Here is a 14,077-nt window from a genome sequence, read left to right as displayed (position 1 = left end):
AATAGTAGTGGTACAAACTAAAGAGCAAAATGCAAGAATAGATTATATCACTCATTAAATAAAGAAATATCACATATGAGGATACATATTTGCTCAGAGTCCTAGAGACCACAGCAAACAAGCTGCAAATTGCTGGGTCCTCCAACCTAATGAAATAACACAACTAATTTACATTCTTGTCATGTCCTTAATTTTTTAATCTGTGATGTTATTCTGATTTTCACTTTTGCTGATTTATGTATACAAAGCAATGACTTAAGACTGTTTCATGTTATGTTAAATGTGACCCTGGCAATGGTTATTATGGTCATTAATCTTTGAAAAAACGCTTCACTGTTGAACATTGTAATTTTGGCAGCTAAAAAATGTATGCTTTACTTGTGCTGTTTAAACTGTATTGGAGCATTTATTTCCCCTTTTTGTGTTTTGCTTCTCCCTATTTGTATTTTGAAATGTCATATTATACAGATGAAACTGTGACTAAGTTGATTGTGACATGCAGGCATATGCATGTGATATCATTGGCATTGGCGTTATTTTGTATATAAAGCAGGTGGAATGAAGATTTCACTTATCAGATCTTTGTGTGAATGAGGGGAAACTGCAGATCTCAGCAAAAAACTTAAGGAGATAAATCTGAAAATTATAAAGCCTTAATACAGTAACAGTTTGTTTTGTTGAAAGTTTAGAGTGTTTTTATGTAGAGCACCATTCTACCAGTAGTGGCACTGACCGTAGCCAAAGGCAAAGCTAGTGAAACAACAGTATAGCAGTAAAAAGGGTTCTGTGGAAATACATTTTTAAGTGTTTTCTTTTTTCATGGGAATTGTTACATATGCTTTACGTTCACTATTTATTTTAAAACTTCAGTAAAAACAATATTTGGGATTAACTTTTCTTCAAGGTCGCATTGAATTTTGATTCCTTGTTTGGTCTTACAGTGTGATAATGTAACGTATAACTGGCCGTGACTGAATATCGTTTCTTTGTCTCTTATAAATAAACCGACTTTTTCAAATGTTTGTCCTTGTGATTTGTTAATTGTCATTGCAAAAGCTATTCTCACGGGAAACTGTAAATGTTTTAATACGAATGGCATATCAAGATCTCCTTTTTGCCCGAACATCGTTTCGAGTTCATTCAATAAAAATAAGACTTTCTGATAAAACAATCTACTTACGAAAGTGGGAATATCCAGAGCCGATGTAGCCGGTGACATTGTTCTCAATAAGCTTTCTGGCCATTGTGGATTTTAGGTCATTGTAAGATATAAATCTGGACGACCGATAGTTCTGGATATTGCCGTTACACCATGATATAACTGTTGCAATTCTCTTGGACTACCTTGATATGATGATGGTAATTTTACTGCTTTACCTATTTTGAATTTGTCTGAACTATTGATATTTGAATTTTGAACATGATCAATGAGACCTTGCATATGTTCTGTTGTAAGGTTAGCTTGATTCGATCTAATAAAAAAGAGACAATTAGCTGCAACTTATACATATATATTAATAATGTAATGTTGCAATAGATGTTGAGATGATAGAAGTGGGTTAAATACATGGGAACATATCGCTAATTTTGACTCGAAATATTGTGTGGGTGTTATTCAGTTTTTTCTGAATGTGTTTGTTTCATATTGTATGACCATCCTCTTTCGCCATTTGGGAAAAGCAAAGGAAAGAGTAAAATTAAACTTGTCATAGCTGTAATTGTTGCGGGAAAACAGATTCTCATAGTGTATGGTCCATTATTGTGTAAATCAACATTTTCTGCATTGAATGATGCTAATGTGAAAAGATTATTGTAGACGCGTATATTTTGCCTGTAGTGTTTGTGGATTTCACTTTCACCAAACAACAAATCTTTGAATTCTTGCGGAAACACCTCTTCATTGGGAAGCAGCAGTACTTTTCCCTGATGGCAACATGAATTAGACGATCTACAACTTTCAGACTTAAACTTTAAAGCCTTACAATATCTACATACTTCCGACATATCACCTATGTCCATATATTCAATCTCTTTTTGCTGATCCATTATTTCACCTGGTAATAATTTCCATTTGTTTGCGCAAAGGCAATCTGTACTCTATTTTTTTTGACACTTTCGAATTTTAGTACTGTCATATATTTGAACTTGCTCTGCGTGTCTATCGTGCCAAGGTTTTTTTTGAGCCTTTTGAATTTCACTGCTTTCATATTTTGTAACCTGCTCTGCATGTGTATGGCGCCATCGTTTTTGAACGTCTTTATGAAGTTCTACTGTGTCTCTAACTCTTTGTCTTTTATTTCTGACCTTGTTTGACTTGCAAGGTTTTCAATTCCACTTGTTCCAGGCTGATTATTACTTTCCTTGCCTAGGTCATCGTCTCACGGGAACATGCTTCCAATGGATGTCAGTATGATGTGACTTGACTGTGTCTTGGGATGTGAAAGTGTCTCTGCCTCTCTGAAGTGTCTCTGTCTCACTTCAGAAGATCACATCTTGTTGCAAGTTTTTTTTTTTATAATATAGAGATGTGTGTATGTGTACTGCATATATTATATGTTAGTATTTTTGTAATTAGACCACTTTTAGACCACTTTTCAGGGGTTTTTGATATTGATATTAAAGAGTCTTTTTCTGTTGAGCAGTGATAAAAAAAACCCAAGGGGATGAATACGTTTTTTAAGAACTATATTTGCAGGCATGCTTGTTTTCATGTTAGAAACAAATGATGCATGCGGTTTGGTAGTTTGGTATTCATTTTATAACATTTACGACAGTACTAAGTTGGCCAGGCATGTTCACAAGGTGCTTTAAGTTAGTATGTAACTTTGCTCTCCTTGGCTCTCTCCAACACACACTATGCACTGGCCAGCAGACATATCAGCCATACCACATGCACTTCAGAACAGGTAATCCACATGAAGCGAAGTATGTTTGGGCCCGGCCAGTAGTTGGATAAGGGACCAACCAGGAAAAGTTTGCATTGTTGCTGGAAGAGATGTTGGCAAGGCCAGCAGGAAGCTCTTACCCAGTGGTCAGAAAATAGATCTCAATGTCCCAGTGAAGTGACAAGAACACTGTGCTGTAAAAATGCCACTGTCCTTCAGATGAGATGTAAAATTGAGGTCCTTACTCTCTGTGATCATAAAAGATCCCTGTGAATTCTTCAAAAAGAGTTAGGTATATCACAACGTACTGGCTAAATTGCACACCACAACTTAATCTTTCTGGCCACCTAATCATCCCCTGTCTGAAACTGGCTAACTATCTCTCACCCCTTCAAACCTTACAACTAAGGTGTGATAAGGATGATGGCGCAATATGGCTGCCATCACATTATCCAGGTAGATGCTGCACATTAGTGGTGGTTGAAGTAGCTATCCACTCACAATGTAAAGCGTTTGGAGTAGTGAGAAAAGTGATAATAAATGTAAAGAAGTATTATTATTATTATTATTATTATTATAACAATTAGTCTCAGTACACAATTAGTCTTGATCTGTTGGTAGTACTCTGTTTAATTGAATCACATTAAATCCATTAGATAATTGTAATATTGTTCCAGAAATATTTACCAAAATGGGAATATCTCAGGATGACCCCATGCTTAATGTATACTACAACTGATCCTGTGAGTTTAGGAGTAGTTGTTTAATGATTGGAATGAAGGTGTTTGCTTGTTGACTAAGATTTAATTTAGATTTGACATTCTGGAATGATGTATTTTTTTTCTTTGTTTCTTTTTTCATTTCTCTAATTTCAATGTTTTTAGTCTGTATATGTTCCAACACTTCTCTAAAGATAACCACACTGAAAATATGTGTTCTTTTCCCATACAATTATTGTCCTTGAAGATAAACTTATGACAATGTGGTTTGTTTCCTAATGCTGGCAGAATTAAAACAAAAGTTTATGTTTGCCTTCTTGGTTTCCTGGAATGTGTTTTGCATAATACACACAGTCAGGTTTCCAACATTATTTGTAGTAACATGAACTACAAGTACAAGATTTTTGCCTGGCCTTGCAAGTACATGGTTTATTCACTTTGTTTTGTAGGGAATATTGCTTCCTGGTAGGAATAAAATTGTTATTTATTCTCATATTCTGATACATCTGAGAGGTCATTAGATTAAGAAGACTGGAAATTCTTAACAACTAAAACATTTTTCTTGATCCTCTATGATTTACGCATTTGTTGTTGAAAGTTTATGTGCTTATCAATTTATAAGTCAAGACCCAGACAATGATCTAGTGCATAGGAAGAAAGTAACAAGGCTACTTCAAAGATGCAGAGTAAAATTTTGTGTACTTTTATCTAGTTAGAGAAAGTACACTTTTAGCTAGCTTTTTAACTTTTTATTGGCATAAATATCATTTATATTTTGACTTTGTTTGTGCCTAGCAGCTTTTTTGTTTGTCTTCTCTGCTTTTCCCAGTTAATAACGCTAATCACTCTCATTACTATGTTCTTATCTGGTCCATTTATATTTGTGCCATCCCTATTTATCCTTAATATCTTTCACTATTTTAGCTCCTATCTAGTGTTTAGCTTTTTGTGCCTCTGTATTCAAATAGGTGACAGAGAAATATGCCAACTCTTAATAGGCAAGGGTATAAACTCTTGACCCTGGAACTGTGAGCCAGCAGTGCTATGAAGGTTATGCTTATTGTATTGTATTTCTGAGATGGCAATGATAGATTGGCCATGTAGCTCTGTGGAGAGGATTGTTTTGTGTGTTGTATTCACCCCGTTTTTTGGCACCCATTGTACATCCAACCTACCTGGAAGGGGGTCTCTCTATGAATTGCTCTGCCCAATATTTCTTTCACCATTTGTTTCTAAAAGTTGTTTTTGGGGAATTTTTTTTCTTGCCTTCTTAGAGAATTAAGGCTGGTGGGCCGTCAAAAAACAAGGCCTGTTAAAGCCGACTGAGGCATTCCTTATGTGATTTTCAGCTCTACAAGAAATAACTGGTTGTTGCTGTTGTGGCTAACAACTTCATCACCATGTCTATCAAAATTACTACTTATTTAAATATTTTGATAAGAAGAAACTCCAGTGGCAGCTGTCAGAACCCAGAAAAACATGCAGGAGGAAAATATATGTACAACAAACAGAGGTTTTATTGCAAAAATAAAGGCTATTCAAACAAGTGACCTGAAAGCAAAGATATGCAAAAGTAAAACAGCAAAACCTGCTGCTATTCTTGGCTTATCTTAATAAAAAATAAAAAAAAAACTTGGATCCTAACTGGGGGAGATACCACATGAAATGGTCATTTTCCCAACAATAGCTCTTTATTCTCTAGTCCCGAGCCTCTTATCTTCTTGCCATTTAAATGTTTGTCCTGCTCTCCTCCCAACTCTGTACACAAAATGCCGCTCAGTATGCAAGAGATTTAAACCTCATCCAGCCAGGGCTCATTCTCAACTAAGCCACAGAATGGCATCAATGGTTAGGAGACATTTTCCTTTTGCTCCAGAGACACTAGGCTAGAACTTCCAATAGAGGCTTTGGTGTTCCTGCTACCCTGAACTTTTGTCTCAAAATGGCCAAAGAGCCAAGATAACTTTCCATCTGATTGCTGTGTCAGGCAAGCAGCATGTTCCTTTACATTCATTTTTAGAACATTTTTCTCTGTAATGAACAGGATATTGGCAGAGTTAATGTGTCATCGTACTGCAATACTACATTGTGCTTTATCATTGAAGAAATACAGAAAATATTACACGTAAAAATATTCTCACATCAATTGGTAAGTTACTACATAAATGAACACACTATACACTTGACATAAAAAGAAATTTTAAGAAAAATATAATTAGAAAAGTATTGTTTGTTTTTAATAAAACAAAAGAATTGAAAAGGAATCGTTATTGTGGTTTATAGTCATTATACACAATATATTTAAATTTGATTTTTATTGATCACTACTATATCACATACATATAGTATATGCAAGTTTTTTTCTGCATTACTAAGTATGTTTCAGAGTAAATACCGTCAATTTCTAATTTAAAGTTAGCATATAATAAAAAGGACCGCAAATAAAAAAAACAACCTATCATTTTTATATTTATAGGAAACCAATGCAAATTGCAGTGTAAAAAGAAGTAATTGTCTCCTTGGACTCAATGACTAGTTACACTCCAAATAGCAGTAGTAACTCCAAATAATCAACCCCATCATTTATTGCAGCTTTAACTCAGTTCAATAAAAGATATTAATTTCAGAATATGCCACAGCATTTAAGGGAGAATTGTATCTGACTTTGATTAGGTTATTCAAAAAATCAGTAACTTTTCTTCATCAGTGCTGAAACTGTTGTGTTTTTCAGATTTGTATCTAATCCAGTTGCTGTTGGGATTCAAGCAACAGAAAGAGGCTGTGATATTCATATGAATTTTCGTTTGCAGAACACAATTCATAATCCATTTAACGACAGGAGGGTATTCAGATCCAGATTTGCGTTATTCAAACTATGTCACTATCACAACCATTCTTGAATGCTGAAAAGGTTCTTAGTGTGGAACGTAGAGTTTGATTTTCTCTGTGTCATAGAAATGTCTTCATTTTTGACTATCTATCCATAGAACAATCTGTGTAAATAACTGAACATCATCCAAGCTGGTTTTAGGAAACCAGAGACAATCAGTCTTATCCTTATTTGAGAGCAGTACGTTCTGTCTTGAGACTTTGCTGTACCTCCCATTTTTTCATATGGGAGGATTCACAGACAAACCTTCTGAAATTCACTGAAGTATGTTGCCTCAGTATGGAAGTGAAAACAGCGTAACTCAATGAAAAGTTTATGAATGAGTAGAAGGGTTTAAAGTGGGAAAAATGAGCATAACTGACGAAGCACGATATGGCCAAACATCAACATCACCACACCACATCAGAGTGGTGGCTCTGAGGCTAAGGATATGTGCTGGTATCCCGAAGGTTGTTGGTTCAAATCCCCATCACTGCCAAAGCAGATTCTACTCTGCTGGGCCCTTGAGCAAGGCCCTTAACCTGCAATTGCTCCAGGGGTGCTGTACAATGGTTGACCATGCACGCTGACCCAAAGGGGTATGCGAAAACTAACAAATTCCTAATACAAGAAATTGTATAAGGCGAAATAAAGAACAAAAAAAAAAAAACAAACATTGTGCACACAAAGCCCACAGAGAAGACTGACAGATTGCGTTGTCTGCTGTTGCTGCACATTTGGATATCAGCTATTGATCTACTCTTGCCATAGTGCATGATGACTTTGGATACCGTAAAGTTTGAGTTACATCATTACCTAAACTACCTACTAATCTGCATAAGCCAACATCCTGTTGTAAATTTCAGCAGGTTTCACTCCCTCTGCCCAAAGAAATCTCACTATACTGGGTTAATTAACAATGGTGCAGTTCCACAGCAGGATTTCCATGTTCATTTGACCTTGGCTAATGGCAGAATGCCCTGCCAAAATCCATAAGCCTTTGTGAACATGTTGTATTCAAAAGCTTCTGTCTGTTGAGGTTACTGTGTAATTTTCTAATTACCTTTACTTTTTGATTTACAGTCATATATGCAATACTTAATTAAATTATAACAAATGGGCAAATACTTATTTTAGAGCACTGCATGTACTGTAGGTATATGTGAATATCCGTCCATCCATTATCCAGTCCGCTAAATCCTAACTACAGGGTCATGGGTGTGACCAATCCAGCCAACATAGGGCGCAAGGCAGGGAATAAATCCCAGGCAGGGCGCCAGCCCACCGCAGGGTATATGTGAATATATATAATATAATACCAGACAACATTCTCTGGGTTTGGGCTTTTAACTTTTTTTTTGCTGCAATTGATTTTGTTATGCATCTTCCTCCCTGTTTAATGTCAGTGAACAGATACCTCACACCAGACAACCTTTTAGTTTTTAGCCAGTGTGGCCCTTGTAAGATGTAATTAAAACATTTGCCTCACCTTTCCAGGGTCATCTCGAGGGCGAGGGATCTTCCGAAAGCACTTGTTCAGGGAAAGATTATGTCGAATTGAATTCTATAAAGAAAAACATTGTAATTCAATATTCGACAACCAAACAAACAGTGAAAATAACAAAGAAATAAAGTCAAAGAGTCAAACTTCAAGAAGATAAAAAGCAAACTTTCCTAAAAATAATGCAAGCATTTCACTTTTATTTTTTAGCTATAACCTTTCAAGCAATCTTAACAAGTACTAGTTTATAATCTGAGGTTATATTATTCCACATTCTTTTGTGTTTGCTTTATAAAATTTCAGGCTACATGCTAACTGGTAGTGCAATGGTTAGAACTGTTGACTAGAGACCAAGATTCTTAGTGCCAGGCCAGTCACTGTCTATGAAGTGTCAGCATGTTCTCCTCAATATTATGCATTGATGGATTGAAATAAGAAGGATAAAGATGAAGTAGCTTACAGGTTAGTTAAACATGCCTTCTTTTTCTGTAAGTACATATAACTACATTATAGTGCCATCTGACGGTTGTATCTAGGCACAACAATTTCCTCCTGCAGCTAAAATAGTTCTCTCAATAAAGAATAACTCCAACAGGAAGAACAATTTTAATGTCAGATGTTATTTTGTGCTCATACTAATATTATTCAAATTATTGCAGACAGTTAGTTTGAGCATGCAATTAGTATGTGCCCTGGCACCTCTTACAAGAGTTGTACCAGAAATGGCCCACTGGAAGAAAACACACAGGACAAGATGAAGTGTGTGCAGGGCACAAATATGAAAATTTGGAAGAATTATATTTCTTGATTATTCTGAGAGTGCTAGTGTATTCCTCAGGAAGGGATGGAGGAAATTGTTGAGGACTGGGTTATTTGGACAGCTTAGCCAGGAAAAGTGAAACAGAAGTTCCATTTGTTTCTAAAGGAACATCAGTATTTGGAGTGTACACCATTCTTACGGCAAGAGGTAATTAATTCCCCTAGGCACATATGGACTTTCAATGGCCAGTGAAATGGAATTTCTTTTTTATTCTGAGACAGTTTTGTAAATGCTCATTTTTCTCCCACTTTCAATATTGGCATTTAGGTACAAATCGTAGCACTACAGCAAACATTTACGGTATGTTTTTCACAACTGTAATAGCCAGTCTTAGAAAGTTATTGTTTGATGTTAAATTCATTTACTGTTTGCTTAATTTCTATAGAACTCCACTTTATTATAGTGACCTAGAATATGGTAGAGCCTTTTACCCTCTGTAAGTTAACATGAGATAGAACATTCTTAGCTATATCTATAAAACAGTGTTAATTAAGCCAGTTAGGAACCAGTCTTACTGTTAGCATGGACTGTTAGACATGTTTTCAAATAGGAAATGGGATGTAGTTTTCTGACTGTTTTTTACCATTTTGTTACAACTTTTTGTAAAGAAAAGCTTTTCTTTTATATCATTTTTTTTCTCTATATTTGTGTGAACTGTTTTACTTTGAAATTTAAAAAAATTTTAAAACAAAGATATTTGGTCTGTGAAATTATTTGAACATGTGTCATACTGTTGCTTGAATCATCCTATGAAGTAAAGTAAAGCCTGCAGAATTTTAGTAATTTTGGATAAATGCAGCTACATTATTCATGAGAAATTTACCATCAGAAGACTTTGAACTGAAAACTACCATCTGAGGACTCATCAATGAAAGAAAAAGAATTGAGCTGCTGTGAGGTACTATGCTCTTCTCTTCTATTTATGCATGATAGGAGCTAAAAGCAAAGTCACCATACACAAATTTCAGAGGATTTAAGAGACTGTGATAGAATATAAAGGCATCACAGCTAATCGCCTATGTATTTGCCTGAGATAAGGAAGCCTGACTTGTCTGCGTTGGTGGAACATCTCAGTTGTGACTTAGCTGTTACTATTAAGCTGTTTGCGTGGAAACATTCTGTCAGACACTCGTACTGTTGTAAAGATGTTCCAGCGGAGCTCAAGTGAAGTTACAGGGAGTGATCAGGAGTACAGACTCAAAGAAAAGGCAAGATCAGCTTTCCTATCATATGACTGAAATCAAAAGCCTTAAAGTTAATCCTATAAATTTTACCAAGATAGCACAGCTGTTTGAAAACTTTCACAATATACATGTACATAGTCAGGTTGAAGATCTGAATGGAAGGATATTATCCTGGCTAAATAAAGAAAATGAAGTTAAAAAACAGAAACAAGCATTCGCAGACACCTCTAAGGCTTGGAAGAAATTGATGATTACTTAATGATATAAACAATTCAATGAGTTTCAACTGCAAGAGCGAGATCACATGGAATCCACAGTCCCATAAGCTTCCCAATTGAAGCACATTCTCAACAATAAATGTTGCTTGTCATCCCAGCATTGCAGCACCAGTATCTTCATTGACAGTCACACTTGAACAGTCGGAACTTGATAGATTTTTCCAAATGAGCTTGAGTTTAAAGTAGAAAAACAGGCGCAGCCTACAACTAGCGCTGGGGCTGACAATCAAAGTTCCAGACCTGATCTATTGGATGTGCTCATACAAAAGAAAAGACATAAGGCAATCACTGAAAGTAAGAAGGCAGTCGCTGAAGTTACTAGAATGATAGCTCAGGAAAGGAAAAAGCAAGATAAATCTCTAGCGTCCCATACAGAAATACCAACATTTAATGCAGACCCTCTAACATACATATCATTTATTAGAGCATTTGATGCTGTGGACAATGCATTTGAAAGAGATTCAGATAATTTATATCTCCTAGAGCAATATACCAGAGACCATCCACAAGAACTCATTCAAGCCTGCCTTTGATAAACCAGAAGTGGTTTATCAAAAAGCACGAGAACTGCTTAAAACCTACTATGGAGATGGTGGGCAAATATATGGAGCACACTTTAAAAAGGGTTTGAACTGGACTCAGATCTAATCAGCAAAGACGGAGGAGCATTGGTACATTTGGCTGTTGTTTTTGTTCGCTGAATGGATGTTGCACCTACTGCAGGAGGATACCAGAACAAACTCAATATTGGTGAAAGCCTGCTTATTGCCATTTCCAAGCTTCCTAACAATCTGAGGTGTGAGTGGAGATTAACAGCTTGCAGTACTGAAAAAAGGGAAAGAAGAGCTGTAAGATTTGATGATTTAATAGATTTTTTGCATTTATGTGCCCAAAACGCCTCTCATTCAGCACACGCTGCTGGTCCACAAAGATGCACAAAGAAAAAAGAAAACACCAACAAAGTTTCCTCTGAAGAGTGGTCAAAGAAGAGAAATTATTTTTGCTACAAGTATCATCAACACTGCTGAAAAGGGGATCCAAGATACTGCAACAGCTTTTTGTGCATTCAAAAAAAACCTGCTTATTCTACAGCAACAAGCACATTGTTTCAGAATTTAGTAAAGTTAAAGAATTGCCTTTTCAAAATCCAAAAGTTTATGTTTTCATTGTCTCAAACAGGGGCACTTTGGTAAGAATTGTAAAGAAAGGATGAAATGTCAGATATGTTCTTTGTAGCACCCACACATCCTGTATATTAAAAAAAGAGGATGGAGCAACATCCAATCATGTTACATCCACTGATGAGGAAACTAGGAACAGAATATGTGCTCTTACTGGGGCTTGAGAAGAATATGCACTGTATGTAGTCCCTGGTAAGGTAAAATCTAAGAAGAGCGAAAGGTATGTAGAAACATACAAATTTACAGGTAGTACACTAACAATTTGTAATGAAAATCTTCAGAGATGGGGCAGCATGGTGGCGCAGTGGGTAGTGCTGCTGCCTCGCAGTTAGGAGACCTGGGGTCGCTTCCCAGGTCCTCCTTGTGTGGAGTTTGCATGTTCTCCCGTGTCTGAGTGGGTTTCCTCTGGGTACTCCAGTTTCCTCCCACAGTCCAAAGATATGCAAGTTAGGTGTATTGGCGATTCTAAATTGTCCTTGGTGTGTGTGTGCGCGCTCCACAGTGGGGGTTTGTTTCCTGCCTTGTGCCCTGTGTTGGCTGGGATTGGCTCCAGCAGACCCCCTGACCCTGTAGTTAGGATATACAGGTTTGGATAATGGTTTGATGGATGGACCTTCAGAGACAGTTACATTTTTATTAATACTCTGAGTAATTACGACAATGATTCAAAAATTCTAACCAAATGTTCTGTCTTACCAGATTTACAAGTCTGTTGACTCAATGTTAATGCATACTTTGGTTTGCCAAAGGTCTATGCACAGGTCTCTATTCCAGTGGACAGAGAAAATATTCCATGACAAGAAGACATCAAGAAGTGGACATACCTTTAGAAGGTACATTTATCATTCGTAGAGTCTGAAGTTGATCTTTTAATAGGTATCAACAACCACAAGATCTTTGAGCTGTGGCAAACCATACCTAGCAGACGAGATGGACCTCATGCTGTAAAGACTGCACTTGGATAGATGGTCAGTGGGCCATACAAGGATATAGATTACTTCAAACAGCACAAGGGTAAGCTGCCTAAACATACAATCAATCGTGTGTCCATAACAGAAACAGCAGAAATGTAGCACCAACAGTACAATTGAGACTTTCCAGAGCACAGCTGTGAAGAGAAAGAGGAAATGTCGCAGGGGGGCATAAAGTTCATACACAAAGACTCAAAATCTGTAAGACTGATAGGTGGCCAGTATTGCTTAAATCTCCCTTTAAAAGATAAAACACCAAAAATGGCAAACATTTGCTGCACTGATGAACAGCATGTCATTAGGCTCAAAGGAAAACTAAAAATGTAGGTTTCCACAAAGACTTTAAAGCTTTCATTAGAGACATTATTGAGTAGGGTTACACTGTCAAGATACCCAAAGAAGGCCTGAACTGCAATGAACGCAGGGTTTGGTACATTACACATCATGGTGTGTATCATTATAAAAGAAAAATAAGATTAAAGTGGTCTTTGATTGTATAGCCACCTACCAGGGGACTTCACTTAATGAACAACTACTGAAAGGTCCTGACTTAACTAACACACTCATTGGCATTCATACAAGATTCAAAGAGGAGCCAGTGGCATAATAGCAGACATTAAATCAATGTTCTACCAAGTTAAAGTTCCAGATAAAATCACTGATCTTATTTGCTTTTTGTTGTAGTGGCTGGAAGGTAATCTAAGCATAGACCTTTGCTGCTACTTCTTCACCCAGTTGTGCTTCTTATGCTTTGCATAGATCAGTTGAATATGCAAGATACACATTTGCTAAGGAAGCCATTAACACCATACTCCATAATTTCTACGTAGGTCAACTGCTTAAAGTCATGTGCACTAGAAGAACAAGCAATAAAGTTGGCAAAAGATCTTCAAGCTGTATACCTCAGAAGAAGATTTTACCTGGCCAAGTGGGTGAGTAACAGCAGAACAGTTTTATTGTTTATTCTTGAAGAAGACAGAGCTCTTGAACAAAATGATTTAGACTTGAGCCATAGTCTGTTCCCAACAGAACATGCCCTGGGTGTCCAGTGGTGTACTGAAATGAACAGCTTCAAATTACACATACAGTAAAACAATATGTGGTGGTATTCTATCTGTTGTTAGCTCAGTTTATGACCCCACTCCCCCGGATTTCTAGCACCCGATCCACTGCCAGCAAAGCTTATCTTAAGAGACTTCTGCAAAGAGAAATGTGGGTGGAATGAAGAAGTGAAAGTCAAACTCATTCAGAAATGGAAAAAAATGGATGGATGACATACAGTTACTAGTGAATGCAAGGTGAACAGATACATCAAACCTGCATTGTTTGGAAGCATAAAGTTAGCATAAATGCACTGGCATTGTCACATATCTTGTCTTGTCCTATGAAAGAAGTGAAAAAAAGTATTCACTCCTCATGGGGAAGTCAATAATGGAACCTATGAAGCATCTCACAATTCCATAGCTAACAGCAATCATTGTGCAGTCAAAATGAACAAGATGTTAAAAAGAGAACTTCAAATACCCTTGTAAGAATCTACATTTTAGACTGATAGCACAAAGCTAAAGTACATTTCAAATGAAAACACTTGATTCAAGACCTTTGTTGCCAACAGAATCACAGTGATCAGAGATCATTCACCACCTTTGCACTTCACTTAAAAAGTGAA

The 14,077-nt window shown here is 36.6% G+C and overlaps 1 protein-coding gene across 4 annotated transcripts in view; it reads right to left on the bottom strand.

Annotated features, from left to right (window-relative positions):
• The window catches only part of foxj2 (forkhead box J2), a 112,726-nt gene that overhangs the window by 64,194 nt on the left and 34,455 nt on the right, over nucleotides 1–14,077 (bottom strand). For all 4 annotated transcript variants that reach the window (XM_039763623.1, XM_039763624.1, XM_039763625.1 and 1 more), the window contains exon 3: nucleotides 7,963–8,037. In XM_039763623.1, the coding sequence (XP_039619557.1) occupies nucleotides 7,963–8,037 (75 nt within the window). The remainder of the gene's footprint in view (nucleotides 1–7,962; nucleotides 8,038–14,077) is intronic.

The sequence above is a fragment of the Polypterus senegalus genome, chromosome 9 (assembly GCF_016835505.1).
Source record: "Polypterus senegalus isolate Bchr_013 chromosome 9, ASM1683550v1, whole genome shotgun sequence".
Taxonomy (NCBI): Eukaryota; Metazoa; Chordata; class Cladistia; order Polypteriformes; family Polypteridae; genus Polypterus; species Polypterus senegalus.
The sequence above is the reverse complement of the archived record's forward strand: the minus strand, read 5'-3'. Positions and strand labels throughout refer to the sequence as shown.